This window comes from Catharus ustulatus, chromosome 5, assembly GCF_009819885.2.
Source record: "Catharus ustulatus isolate bCatUst1 chromosome 5, bCatUst1.pri.v2, whole genome shotgun sequence".
NCBI classification, from domain to species: Eukaryota; Metazoa; Chordata; class Aves; order Passeriformes; family Turdidae; genus Catharus; species Catharus ustulatus.
In genome coordinates, this window is record NC_046225.1 from 65,623,986 (window position 1) to 65,638,846 (window position 14,861).

The 14,861-nt window shown below is 40.1% G+C and overlaps 1 protein-coding gene across 1 annotated transcript in view; it reads left to right on the plus strand.

Moving 5' to 3' along the window:
• Positions 1-14,625, plus strand: part of CPZ (carboxypeptidase Z) — a 35,100-nt gene extending 20,475 nt beyond the window's left edge. Inside the window, exons 7-11 of the mRNA XM_033059312.1 lie at positions 4,071-4,229; positions 8,401-8,536; positions 9,615-9,754; positions 12,363-12,462; positions 14,154-14,625. Coding sequence (XP_032915203.1) covers positions 4,071-4,229; positions 8,401-8,536; positions 9,615-9,754; positions 12,363-12,462; positions 14,154-14,506 — 888 coding nt within the window. The 3' untranslated portion in view covers positions 14,507-14,625. The remainder of the gene's footprint in view (positions 1-4,070; positions 4,230-8,400; positions 8,537-9,614; positions 9,755-12,362; positions 12,463-14,153) is intronic.
• The last annotated feature ends 236 nt before the right edge of the window (positions 14,626-14,861 follow it).

Sequence of the window (14,861 nt, forward strand, 5' to 3'; positions counted from 1 at the left end):
AATGAGCCTCAGTTTTGTCACACAAATAAACCCATGGCTCTTACAGTGTTTCTTTGTGCTTGTAGGAGCATTAGGTTGAATCTTTCAACACCAGCCTCTCCCCTTTCATTTACTCAACAGTGTTTTTTATCTGCCTTATTAAAGTAATTACCTGAGTGTTGCAGGGCATTATATAAAGATCAGGAGGCAGAAAGCAGCTCTCAGCCAGAGCTCCTGCTCCCTGAAAGCCTGGCTTCCTACAGCATGTTTTGTTCCCACTTTTATGAATTATTGTAATAAGTGGTCTGAGGGCTCAGACTGACTGACTTCAGACTTCATCTGAAATATAGTCAGTTCAATTGTCTTGGTTCAAACAGAATTCGGAAGTCTATGCCAGTGGAGGCTGGCATACTCTTTAGGAAAATTAGTCTGACTGCTTTTAAAAGGGAAAAAAGAAATCTTTGAAAGCCATGGAGACAGTGACTAATTGCACTATAATTGACAGAAATGAGATTCAGGTTTAAAAAGGGTACTGGCCCTTCTCTGTACTCATGCAGAAATAATTTAGCTGTTTTCTAGTTGTGCTCTGAATTGTTCTTGTGAGATGGGTACTTTAAAATTGATCTCATCTAACTTAAAAGCAAAAGCCCTGGTGAAAAAAAAATTAACTCCACAAAATCCACATTAAAGGAAAAGTCAAAAGCCAGAGTGGCATAGATAACATCTGCTATCATCTGCTGGAGCTGAACCAGAATATGCTCATTTCAGAGCCTTAATCACTGATGTCACTGAAATGTTATTAGGATAAAAATAGCGACATTAAAACTCCTGTTTTTTCACAACATTCATTTCAGACATTGCCTCTGTGTGACAGCACTGTCTTGGGGCTTATGCAGGTATGTCCTAGTTTGGAGGACAAGTGTCTACTAAGAAAGGCAGGAGCTTCTCTTTGAAATGGAGAATGTAAACCCCCTCCCTCCAAATTATTATAATTTTGAAATCAAGGGGCTTTCAGGCAAAGATATGGGAATTAGGAATAACAGTTCTTTACTAGGGAAATTAAAATAGAAATACAGTACTACAAAGAAACAAACCCCAAGCCCTGACAAAGTCAGAGTACACCCTGACACCCTGTCAGGCAGGGTGTTGGTAGCAGTCCCATTAAATGGTGGCTGCATCCTCCTGCAGTGACAGATGTGGCTCAGTTGGAGCAGTGCTCCTGTACAAGGTGCAGTTTCCCTCCGGAGGTCCAGTGGTGATGTGGAGAAATCCGGTTTTCCTCTGGAGTCCAGTGGAGAAGGGGGCTCCCTTAGTGTCCCAAAACCTCTGTTTTTATCTTGGTAAGAAATGTTGGGCTCTTCCCTCTGGCTGGAGCAACTCCCAATGGGATGCAGTAATTTTATCAGTCCCACAGTGGGACTCAATGGCCATGAGCAGAAAATGACTCCCTGGAGGAAGGATGGGTTGTGAAAAGATAAAGAACAATGCCCTGCCTGGTTTCAGTGGATGGCCCATTAGCAGAATATCTCCCACGGAGATAAGGATCACTGCCCCCACCCTCAAGAAATGGTGATAGAATAGATACCTTTTATCACATCCTGTATTGTAACCCAAGACAAGGTATCTGCCAGTTGGCTGATCAGGATGAAGGAGTGAAATCAGGAGCTCTCAAATAAAATTGTGTATTTTATTCTTGTCCACGAAATTGCAGAAGCAACTTTAAAATCTTACCAAGGCCCAGGGCTGCTGAAAGCAGAGCTGATGCTGTCTCTGGCTGGGCGGCAGGAGCTGGGGCAGCTGCAGCAGGGCAGGGAGCTGATGGGATTTTGGGGCAGCAACCTCCTCAGAAGTGCTGGTGCTATGGACTTGGATGGTGTGAGCTTGTTCCAGTGCTTAGCCAGCCTGAGAAACTCCCAAACTGCCCAATCCATGGGGTAGCACTGACACTTACAGCCCCTTATAAGTCACCTGGAGTCTTCTCTTCAGAAGAGATGGGCTCAAAGGATGAACTTCCAGGGTGCAGGTGGAAGTGGCTGGTTCAGTCCCAAGCACTTCGGGGATAAAGATCATAATCAGATTATCCCAGGACACTGTAAAAAGGCCAGAAAAACAAATACTTTGGTGTAGATAGCATTCTTTGGACACTTTGATGTTTCTTGTCAGGAAGCTTGAGGTCTGCTTGCTTCTGCTTCTGCATTGTGTAAGTGGGTGTGTGAGACCGAAAAAGTCCTTTCCTTTTGGAATGCCCTTTGTCTGCCTTTTAAAATTGTTTTTTTCAACACCATGACCTTCCTGGAAACTCTCCATTTAATCTTCCCTATTATGCAAAAAATCCCTTGATTAGGTTTCTGGTGTGCAAAGTGCATTCTGTGTGTTCCTTAGTTGATGACTTCACCTGTTACACCCCATTTTTTAAGTTGCCTCTTTATAATGCCAAAGTTGAAAGGGTTATGGCACAGAGACTCAGGCTGATAGACAAAATGAACCTGACCTGTTTCTCTTGGGGATCAGTGGCCCAAACTGGTTTGTGTTCACATACTAATCACAAACCACTGATTTAATGATTCACCTTGCCGCTGTGGGAAACTCAGGATCCCATTTCTTCCCTAGTACAGGGTACAGCCTTTCACATTTGCACTCACTAAAGGCACCAGTTCAGGTCAATAGCTGAAGAAGGGCATTTTAAGGAAACCCAAAACCTAGAAGGACTCAGTTAAAAACTATGTTATCTGTAGGTAGGTAGTCTCCTGCTTAGGTCAGGAGTAGACAGGGCAATATCTTCATAAATCATTCCAGGTAAAACTATGTTTAAACATGGCTTTTTCCTTGGCTTTCTGCCTCATTGGTGGAGTTGTAATACACCCATGGTGCACCTTCACAGTGTTTTTCTCTGCTCCACACCTGGGTTTGTGGATCTCCAAAGGTTTTTTTAACAATAGCAGATTAGGGTCTGATCCAAAGAAAACAGGAATTACTATTGTTGTAACACAAATATGTAGGTCTTTAGGGGCTTTATTTGGATGGCTTGATAGTTTTTATCTTGTTTGTTCTGGATGATTTTTCCCTGCACACTGTTAGCCACTAAGCACTCAGGATCCCTGGCTGTCTGGTTTTCTGACAGCTGATGGAGTCAAAGCAAGGGGTGATGAGCAATCCCTAAAGCAGCCATAAATAGATGCTGGACTAAGTTCATCACAAGAGATATTTCTTATTTTTATAAAACCTGCTTAGCTGCAGTTGTGCAGGATTCAGATGAGCAGCCTCTGCCCTCCTCAGGTTTTTCCCAGGTAACTTTCCTCAGCTGCAAGGAAAAGAATCTCAGCTCTCCAGGGGCACTGGTGTGAGTCTGGGCTTGCAGGGACCGGCCGCCAGATGCCACTGTTATCCCTAAGAATGAACTAACACCGGAGCTGGTCCCACAAAGTACTCAGAAACGGGCTGAAGGAGCTTCCTGCATGGCTTGAACATCTCCTGGAGTCTGCTGCTCTCTCCCTTGGCCGCTGTTACTGAGGAGGGAATGTCAAAAACCTCTAAATTTGGTGACTTATTTGCCACGATTCCCTGCAGGCAAACCACAGGCAGTGCTGTGCTTTATATGCATTAGTTTTCATTTATTTACAGATTAACCTGGACCTAAGGGTAGCAAATGTATCTTCAACAAGTGATGAGAATTATCCCCCAATTCCAGTTTATCCATTCAAAGTCAATCCTGCTGATTCAGAAATGAAACTAGATAGGGAGTTAGGTAAGTAGTGTTAAAATGCCACAAGTTTTCCACCATAAAGTACTGCCATCATCAGGAAAATGTCCCTGTAATGAAAAGTTACTTCTTCTGTCAAATTTTCTCTTTTTTTTTTTTTTTCTTTTTTCTTTTTTTTTTTTTTTTCAGTTTTTCCAGAGTGGACAATGTGTATCATCCATTCCCTGGAGAAAACTGATTTTCTGCCCCAAGGAACTTTTGGGGTGGAAGAACTAAAGAGCTTCAACATGGTCCTTTCAAAAGTCTCTTCTCCACTGGGCTTCATCCTGTCCAGGATGAAATCTCTTTGGATTCATTTAAGTCACAGCTTTTTTTTTCTCCTGGATTTCAGGTGGCCCCTGAGACAAAAGCAGTCATGAAGTGGTTGAGATCTATCCCATTTGTGCTCTCTGCCAGCCTTCATGGGGGCGAGCTGGTTGTGACCTATCCCTATGACTATTCAAGGCATCCTATGGAAGAAAAAATGTTCTCCCCTACACCTGATGAGAAGGTAATATTGTTTTTGCAGGGTTAGGATGTGGTTCCATTTGTGGAACTATGGAAACATTTACTTCTAATAAATAACAAACTTTGATTAATTTAGATCATATACATGTGTTTATGTGTATGCATGTATGTATTAAATATTTAATAAATAACATATGCATATAGATAATGCAAGTCTATATATATAACATGATATCATCTCATTTGGGTAGAGCTGATGCTAATAATGCCAAGATCAAGTGTTCAATCCCCACAGAGGCCTTTCACTTAAAAGCTATACTTGATGATCCTTGTGGATTCCTTCCAACTCAGAATATTATGTGACTCTGACATACCCTTACTTAATGTACTTTAAAATATAGGATTGTTCACACACTGTCAACTTGGTCTGGAAAGATTTACCTATCTTTTGGGATGCCAAATATGGTTTCATAAAGCACAGGTTAAGAAAATGCAAGTTTTAATTTTTAAAGGGAATAGACTGTGTTATTTTTACCAGTGGTTTCCAGAAGAGAAGGAACAAGCCTGACCAGCAGTGTTATTTTCCTGTGGAATCTATAAGGAGTAGGGGGAAAAAAGATTCATTGCCATATGGTGGCAGCCTTGTAACATTTATTCCAGGTCAGAGGAATGGGATCGGTTTCCCCCTCTCGTCCCTGGAAAGTTTCTCATTTGGGACTCACTGTAAATCTTCTGTGAAATTTTTTGCCATCTTTCCTATTTCCCTTTGGTTTCCTCAATCTAGTATTCATTGCCGACATGCCCACCAGGAGAACAGCCAGCTATTCAGCCTTCTAGCGTGTGCTAAAAATGTCTGTGGCCTCTTAAGAACAGTGGTTCTTTATATAAACAAAGAGCAGTTGAAAATAGTCAGAAGTTGATCTTTGACTTGAAGCATCCTTTATCTTAGAGCATATCTCTAGGCTGACTTCTTCTGAAACGACAGTTCTCACTAACACATATTAAATATTTAAAGATGTATGACTGTTAAACATTTTCTGTATCAATCCATTTCTTCTGAGCTGTACAATGCCTGCTGACTATGTGTGTATGAAAATGATTTAACAGTAAAATTAACCAGGCCCTGCACAGCAAAAAGCCTGTGTAAGAAATATCTGGTGGGTGCTAATGCAAGCTGCAAGACCTCTTGCTGAGCACTGGGGGAAATCATAAAATTGTGCTTTTACATCTCATTGCCTGGGCTAGGGTTATCCTGTGCATAGGTGGTGAAGGAATATGGCCATGTGTGCTTTATCACGCAGTTCACCCCTGGAATGGAAGTAGAGCAGTACTTCCATCATTTCCACTCAGGGACAGTGTGAGTATTTTGAGTGAGAGGATTCAGACAAAGAGCTTCATCCCAGTGCAGTGCACATCTGGACAAACCCTAATGGCACTCCTGGCTTGCAACACAGTAAGACAGGGAACCCTACAGAGGTGACTACTGCATAGTCAGTGACTGCAAAGTCTGGGAATTTGGCTACAAATCTGGAAATTTAGAACATACAGGGGAGGTTGGGTATGTCCTCAATGAAAAACTGATTTTGCAAATGACTCATCACAGGAACCTTAACAGCACTGCTGGTGTCACTTTAAACTTTGCACAGAAAGATATAAAACATGAACGTGTGAAGTGACCTGAATTTAAGTAATGTGATCTACAGCTGCCTGTAGGGAGCCTGCATGCCAAAATTCAGCAGTTTGGTTGTTTGCCATACATTGGCCATAACCATTGCTCTGAATGCTCTCCTGCTACATTTGCCGTGCAAGAGGAAACCTGCAGACCAAGGTGAAATGTTGCAGAGCAGATGATAGCCAGATATTAAAAAATCAAATTTTGAGAAATGTATTCAAATCACATTTCTCTATATCAAAATGCATCTGTGCTTCCACATCCCTGTGTCCATCATGGTGCATGTGTGGAAGCACAAGGATCCTCTCTTTCCTCAGCTTCAAGACGCTGCAGGTTTCCAATCTCTTTTTGGCCTGCCCCATAACCTGGACCAGTACTGGCTGAGAGAAGGAGTCTCAGAGCTATACCATGTCCTTACACTCACATTCTTGCATCTGGTTCAGCCCACCAAATTAAAAACTTTCCCATATTTTGGGGTTGATGGAGTGGATGTTTTAATGCTTTGTGTTACACAAGAAATTGAGTTCTGCTCACCAGAGCAGAAATATCCACACCAAGTTCACTCTCTTTGGTGACTTTAAACACTCCCTCCCACTGATAAGCCAACCTGGGATGGTCAGTGGGGTAAAAGTGCTGGCTGAGGTAACAGCACTGACCTCACTTAACTGAGTGAAACCTCACACTGCCAGACACGAGGATTCCTCTGTTTTCTCCTTTTTGTTTCTATATATTATACCTAAAAATCTAAGTTTCCTTGATGTCCATGACTGGTCATACATTAGTTTCTAATTGGCAACAAATGTTTTGTTATCCAGGAATTTTTAATTATTTAATTTTTTTTTAAAGTATAACTCTTTGGGGTTTGTTTTGGGGTTTTTTTGTTTGGGTTTTTGTTTGGGTTTTTTTTTTTTTGTTTGTTTGTTTTTTGGGTTTTTTTGGTGTTTTGTAATAGATTTCACTTGCTTTTGGAATTCTCACTTTCTCTTCTCACTACCACTTGTCTTCTTTCACTTGAATTAGTGGCCAGGCAAAAACCTTATGCCTCTTGGTGTGAAACAAGAGGAGGCTTGGTCACTGGAAATAGGACATCTGCAGATGTCTTTGTAAAAGGTGAGGATCATACTCCTAATTCCCATAGGCACCTTCTAAAGTTTATATGAAATACCTTCCATGGAGGTTCAGAACTGGAACCCAAATTCCTGTAGAAATTAAGGATATTGAGCCTGGCACTGAACTATTGGCAGGGAAAATTCTTCTTAGCACATTTTACTAATATCTATTTGAAGGACAACTTTGAAGGACACCTAATTTTCTGATCTGAGCAATATTTAGACACATAGAAATTTAAGGGGGTTGCAAAAGCATTTTGTATTAAGCCTGGATTTTTAGTGTCTGGTCATCAGAAGTGTTTCAGTAAAGTGTCTTTACACTTACATTAAACTCTCTTTCCACCTTTCCTTGGTCACCTATCTGATCCCATAATTGGCTCAGCCATGTGATTATTAGAAACAATCACAAATATCAATCAATGTTGTGTGCCTTGTCATTTTGGTCTTTATCTCAAGGAGAACACTAAGATAAAATTTTAGAATCACTTCTAAAACTAGGATTTTAGCCACCAAACTTCTTGCACACGTTGTCTTAAGCAATATGTAATAAAACTCATGGTAATGGACAGTAGGATCAAGTAGCATCTGATAATTGCTGTAATTTCAATGTTGAAATCAAGAGTCTTGCCTTAGCAGATGAGGTTCAAATAAACAAAAAGGAGAGGGAGGATTTTTGTGCAAAGTTGGAATAACCATGGGAGAAGAAGGACAGGAACATGATTCAAATAAATGGTTTCTTCAGATAACTGCTCTTTCTTCTGTCTTCACTACAAGTTCTGCCACTGCTCCTTTCTGTGTGGTGACTGCTCTGCTCTTCATCAGTGACAACACTCTTTGGAAATCAGTGGTGACATCCTACATCACCACATCCTAGCCTTCACTTTTTAGGAATGGTTTCTGCCCCACACATAAGCAGCTGTCTCTGAGATCAAACTGGCAGGTTTTCCTGTGTGAGTGATAAGTGCAAAGCAAATTGACACTGACTATTTTAAGCAGCAACACTCAGTGTGAAGATTTAGTTGGGCTGAAGGTAATATAGGTATTTTTTAAGGGGTAAAAAATATCAAAAACTAAAACAAAACCTAAAGGAGGCCTGAATTTCAGCTTTAAAACTTGAAAAACTGGGACAACCAAAAATGTCCTCTGCTCCCACCCCAGGTAGATTGAAGACAAGTATAAAAAAATCCACTGGTATTTAATATGGTGTCCCTGGATGAATATATTTGATTGCAGTGAAGAACCCTAGAGAAGAGGACAAATCAAAATTTCTTGGTGACAAATGAAACTTCCTTGCAGAGCAATTCATCATCTCCTTCAGTCTCGAGGATGCAGGGTGGCTCATTGTCTGGACTCACAACAGCAATAGTTAATAACAGCAATGGCAAAGTTTTCAGTTTGTAAAAGCAAACATATTTCGATCCTCTCTGTTACAGGTGTTCAAAATGCTGGCTAAAGCCTATGCAGATGCACACCCCGTCATCTCAGACCGGTCCGAACTTCGCTGTGGTGGGAATTTTGTAAAACGTGGAGGTATTATAAATGGTGCAGAGTGGTACAGCTTCACTGGAGGTAAAACCACTTTACCATCATATCAAGTGAGGTAAAACCTCTATGTGACCTATATAAGACACCAGGGTTTGAACAAAATTATTTTATTCATTTCAGTTTGGTTAAAGTCCTACCCTGCAAAACATAATTTGTAGGGGATTTAAGTAGTAAAATCTATGTTGGTAATGTTTTTATGCAGATAACATGGGATGCATTCAACCCAAATGGGACTTGAGGAAAATTAACAAGTTATGCAAGGGTCAAATTTGTTATATAATATTTTTATTTTCAAGTCTGACATGTAGAAATATATGCTTAGTGCTATGCTCTCATTCCTTAGCAGCATGAGTCTGAATCCTCTTGTAGATTATGAATGTGCTGCTTTCTCATGTGTTTAAATAATTTTATATTTTTTTCAGGGAAGACTACAACAGATACAAACACCCAATTCATTTGCGCTTCCGTTGTTAATTTGATTTCCCCAATAATAGTATTTTGTTTTCTTTAGAATTCCTTCAATACTGGCAAGGATAAAATATCAGTGTTCATAAATTTTCAACAGTGCTTCAGTTGTATTTTCCAATAGGACTCAGCATGATCCCCAAATAATTATGTTGAAACTAGACATTTGGAAAGCTTTGGGGCATGCGTGAGAATTAGGTTTAGATCTCTTTGGCTTACATTCTTCCCAAAATTATATGAAATATCTTTTGTACAGAAACAGTTTTGAACATGGTAATGGCAAAAGGTCATTTCTGTTCTGGTGACCCTTGGCAATCCCCTCTGATACAGCCGATTATACAATTACTGTGATTAACCAATCTTTATTGCTCTATTGCTGCTTCTTGGCCAGGTGAATAACAATGTAAAATTATGCTTTTTTGCCTGAAAGGAGTGTCATTGTTATTAGTTAATTTATAGTTGAAACAAGTTGTAGAATTCTGAATTTGTTGAGCACTTTTTATATATTAGCAAGCACTTTTTACAGTGTAATAATCCACACCCATGGGGACAGCATTCAGCTGACTGCGACAGAAAAGCTCCAGTTAAAAACTACATGGCTGATCATGAGCTCTCCTCTTTCTTTTTGAACCTACAGGTATGGCAGATTTTAATTACCTTCACACAAATTGCTTTGAAGTTACCATAGAGGTAGGATGTGAAAAGTTTCCTTTGGAGGAAGAACTGTTTACAATCTGGCATGAAAACAAAGGTGCCCTTCTGAATTACATGGAAATGGTACTGCTCTGCTTTTACAGACCTTTTTGCTGTCTGTTTTTCTTTTTCTTTCTTTGTCAAAAGTAATTTCTTTGCTGTTTTCCTGGTTAGATGATGCTGAATCAATCACCACACTCCTCCAGGGGCCCCAGTGCTTCAGTTTGTCTAGCAGGACACACTGGTGGTATTTTGTCTATGCTGCAGAGGGGATTGAGACTGAGAACTGCAAAGGCCTTGAAAATAGTGAGAAAGGGAATTATCTGTGAATACTTTGGGCAGTATTTTTCATCAACTGTCAAATATTTAACACTAGAGAAAACCTGAATATTCAGAAAAGTATGAATCAACCTTCTACTTGAAGACTAAAGCAACAAGACCTGCTCTCCAGAGAGCTTCATGAAATTTTCCTTTCCATTTTCCATGTTTGTGTTCCAAACCCTACTGTCCCACTGCAAGAAATATAGATTCAGCTAAAATCTTGCTAGAAATTCCATTTACACACTTTCCATCTTGATTTCTTTATGAAAGTAGTTATTAAATATTTGAAACCAAATCTTCTAAAGAACTGTGTGTCTCTGAGCATTAAAACATACCATTTAAATGTCATTTTTAATAATAGTTTTAAACTCAGCAAAAACAAATACCTCATTGACAATAAGTAAGTGAGCACAGAAACAGAAGTTGCTCATCTTTCTCTCAGCCATTAGTAGATTAGCTTTCTGTCATGCCTTATTTTGATAGAGTATGCAGTAATTTAAAATTGTTAGGAGTGTTTTTATGGCTCTTCTAAGCAACCTCTTGCTACTTGTGGTAAGTATTATCATTCAATAAAGTCTACAGTACAGACCACCAAACTCATTTCGTTTTACAGCTGTCTGATGAAAATGAGTTTTAGTGAATCCAAATGGAGCTGGGTTAAATCCATATATATTACAATTGAAGTCTTCAAGATGTAAAGATTTTATAGTGTGAGATACTGTAGAAGTCTGTGCCGGAAAAGCTTTTTGAGTAAATGCAGGACAGTAAGCAAAACAACTTTGCAGATAAGGATGACTGAATTATCCCCGATAAGGATTAAGTCTGCCATAACCAATTCAAACTTTTCTTATTCTGATATATACCAGGCTGTTTGGTGTTTGTACAAATCTACTTGCCTTAACACACAGAAATAGAATTCATTTTCCTAAACACTGATCTGTTCCCCCCATCAGAAGCAATATCAAAACACCCCGCCAAACTCATGACACCAACTTGAGGATAAATGAAATATAGTACATTTACCAAAGCAAACCAAAGCAAAATTGTCAAAGAAATTTCAGTTTTGTAATTTTTATCCTGTCATGTTATAATTGCAAAATTATTATTGAAGCTGGATGAGGTCATACGATTTTGAGTATGTCTACACTGTAAATTGAATTTGAGTCTGAGATGACTCTTCTGACCATATTTACTCTATATCCATATGATAAATCCCCAAGTTCATGCTGCAAAGCAAATTGCAATGCTTCATTATAAGGGATAGTTCTCAAATCCTTATATTGAGCTGTTCCTAAACCTTCCAATGAATAGCTTCACTCAGTATGGAACAGCTGCTTAGCAAGAGCTGTGACAACACAGTCTCAAATTAAAAACTGCTCTCACTAGTGTAGACTTTTTTTTTTCAAGCTTTGTATTATCAATTACTGTAAATTTGGATACTTTAATGGTTATTTTTAAACATCTTTATATTCCAACTGAAAAGAAAATATGTTTTTCCCATTGTTTTGATGCTTCGTGGGTTTTTTCTTTTCCTCTTTTGTGACAAGGAGAAGGGAGACTGAGAGGAAGAGAAAAAAGAAGGTGGGGAAATGAAGTAAACAAGTCAAGTTGGTTGTAGATGTTCAGAGAAAAAATCAAAATGAAATTATTTGTCATATAGATTTTCTGATATAAAATATTTTAAATTTGAAACACTGTAAAAAGAAAACCTTAAGAGATTTGATGTTTAAATACTTGGAACTTTTTTCTGTTTTGTTTTATTTTATTCCAATAAGTTGTTTGTGCTCCTCCTTGTATGACAGAATTCACATTGCTCTTTAGTTTGTCACCGAGCACATTTCTCAACAGCTCAAGCAGCTCAGTTCTGTGCTTGTAGAGAAGGGGAAATGGGTATCATACACACTGCTGTCATGACATTCTGACAGGCAGTGAAGTGTAGGCAGCAGAGTGATGATGAGTCACAAGTACCTGAAGTGATGCCTTCTCATTGTGTCCAGAGCATCACATTGGTTTTGAAAGCTTTAACTTTTCATTTCTTTGTGGTTCTGTGTCCAGGACAGACATTCAGAAACAGTCCTTAAATACTGTGGTCAGACCATGAGGTGCCAGTGATTTGTGCAGAGAAGGGTCTCTCAATGCAGAGCCACATACCTATCCCAAAAAAGCTCTGGTTCCATTATCCCTTTCCCTCAGTCACCTTAGACCTCTCTAAATAGGGAATGTGATCTGAAGGGGAATTATCTCCTGAGAGCCTCTGGATGATTGACTCTGAACTTTTTGACAATTTTTTGCTCTCTACAAAGGTTTCCTTGTGATGAGAAGGTGGTATTGTAATAAGTGACTCCCATCTAACTTGGCTTTGTTTTGCCAGGTTCATCGGGGGATAAAAGGAATTGTGTCCGATAAGTTTGGCAACCCAATCAAAAATGCTCGTATTTCAGTCAGGGGCATTCAGCATGATGTCACCACAGGTAAGATTATTAATTTAAGATTTTTCCTGGGGCAGAGTGAAAGTACTGAGAGCTTAACCTGCAAAAGTATTGCCATGGTTGGTAGAAATGGCACCTTAATGGAAAACTCAGGCTCAGGTGAGGGTTCTCTTCTAGAAGAAGAAGAGAGATGTGTCAAACTGGCTGCTAAATCTGTGCTGTCTCTGGAATGATGGATTTCTTGATGTGCAAAATTTCACCTGGAATAATCTGCTGCCCACCAAAGCCAGTGTTTGGGGAAATATGGCAAGCTCTGCTCAGAGGCTGTAACCCAGCATGTGGAGATGTGGAGCCTTGATGGAATAAGTTAGTTGAGATATTGTGAACATGGTGTATGTAGTACTGTAGGATCCTCTCTGATTTTCACAACCAGAATAGTTGCAGAAATGGAAGGGTCCACAACCTTTCTTGTTCATGTGGAAATGCATAAAGTTGTGCAATTTTTGGACAATTCTTATTAGAATATTAAATTATGTCCACTTTATACCAGTCACCAACTGATAAACACATATTGGGGCATATACAACTGTTACTTTTCACAGTCATAAAGTTCTGAGCTCTTAGGCTGTCACTGAAATCAATGCTTTCTTTTTATTATTGATTTCAGTGAGAACAGGGTAGGCCATAGAAGTGCAAACTAGAAGATATGAATGGTTACATTTTGCTCTAATGATGGTTGTTGAATCAATTTAGAAAGCCAGAATGGCTTATAATGTAGTGGATGTTTTCCAGCTTTCAAAAAAATTAGCACTAGAGGGATACAATAGTGGAGATGATGTAGATTCTTGAGGCTGGTGGGAGACTCTGGCATGAATTAGGGTCTTTTTCAAACTTTTCCCAGCCAGTGGCTTCCCATTGGCAGTGGACCTTTAAAGAAGTAAGAATTAAATAAAAATATGTTTACAACCGCAGGAAAGAGTATTTGTTCTGAGTTAGGTGGGGTTAAAAATGTCATATGGTTAAAAAGTTTTTTGATTTTAGTGTTAAAGAGAACTAAGAAATTCCACGAGAAAATAGTATTAATGCAACACTTACTGAGCTAAGAGACTTGCCATTCAAAATAAAAGGAAATATAAAATGATGAATAAATTTTTCAGTTTTAAAGCTCCCTGCTTTTGCCTGCAGGGTCTAACCTTCAGCTGGAGGAAATTTGCACCCATTTTACACTAATGGCAATTTATACCAGCTGCAGTTCCAGCTCCATGGTCTTACATGCGAGAATGTCTGCAAAGTAATTGAATGTAATTTAATAAAAAGAAGGATTTCTTAGCTCCTTAGACATTCTATATATATATGTATATATATTGCAGCCTGGATTCTGATTTCACTTTCTTAAGTTTCACATAGTTTTAAATTAATTTCTTTGGGAGTTATTCCTTGTACCCTTGGGAAAAGCAGCATGAAGGAAGGCATCTCTTTCCTGTGATACAAGAACAGCAGTTACTGCCATTTTGTGTGTGAATTTTACTCCATTAGCTCCCAAAGGCCAGGTTTTCACAGGCAAAGCCTCTTCTCATCATCTAGAGTTCACCTTCAAATATTTTCCAAAATGTGAGCTGCTCCCGCGGCCCACCCCTCAGCTGTTTGAGCCGAGCGTGTGCCCACAGGCGCGCGTGCAGCCACGGAGGCCGCGAGGCTAAACCTGAGCTTTGCTGTGCTTTACCTTCCCCAAGCTGCCGATGGAGACTACTGGCGACTCCTGCCTACAGGGACGTTCATCATCAGCGCCCAGGCGCCGGGCTACAGCCGGGTGATGAAGAGGGTGACCATCCCTGCCGGGATGAAGCAGGCCGGGCGCGTGGATTTTGTGCTGCGGCCCGCCGAGGCCTGGCCCAGCAAGCTCCTGCGCCGCTCCATGGAGGACGCCCACGACCCTCACGACCCGCTGGAACTGTTCGACCCTCACGCCCAGCACAGGCAGCCCGAGGCTCGGGGAGGGTCCCCGGGCAGGGAGAAGCCCTGGTGGTGGTCGTACTTCAGCTCTCTAGACCTGCACAAACCTCTGTGGCTGCTCAAGCAGCGCTGAGGAGCATGACCGCGCTCGGCTCAGCTCGCTCCGGTGCCCTGCCACTCCACTCCAGACGCCCTCGCTGCACTCGGCCATATTTAAATGTTTCATTTGAAAATATAATATTAATTCAAGCACGCTTGCTTCTTTTGTTTTCTCTTCACACACAACTGAGTATATTCAAGTGGGTTTTTAAGTATTAAAGACAATGGTGCATATCCATTCAAAGGCCAGATTTTATGCAGTTTTTTTTTTCTTGGTAATGCTCTGTACTTCTGCCCATGTAGTTAATCATCACATTCATTATTTATTAGGTTCTAAGTACCTGCAGGAAAATATTCCTGATCCTTTAATGCATTTTTGTACATGTTTT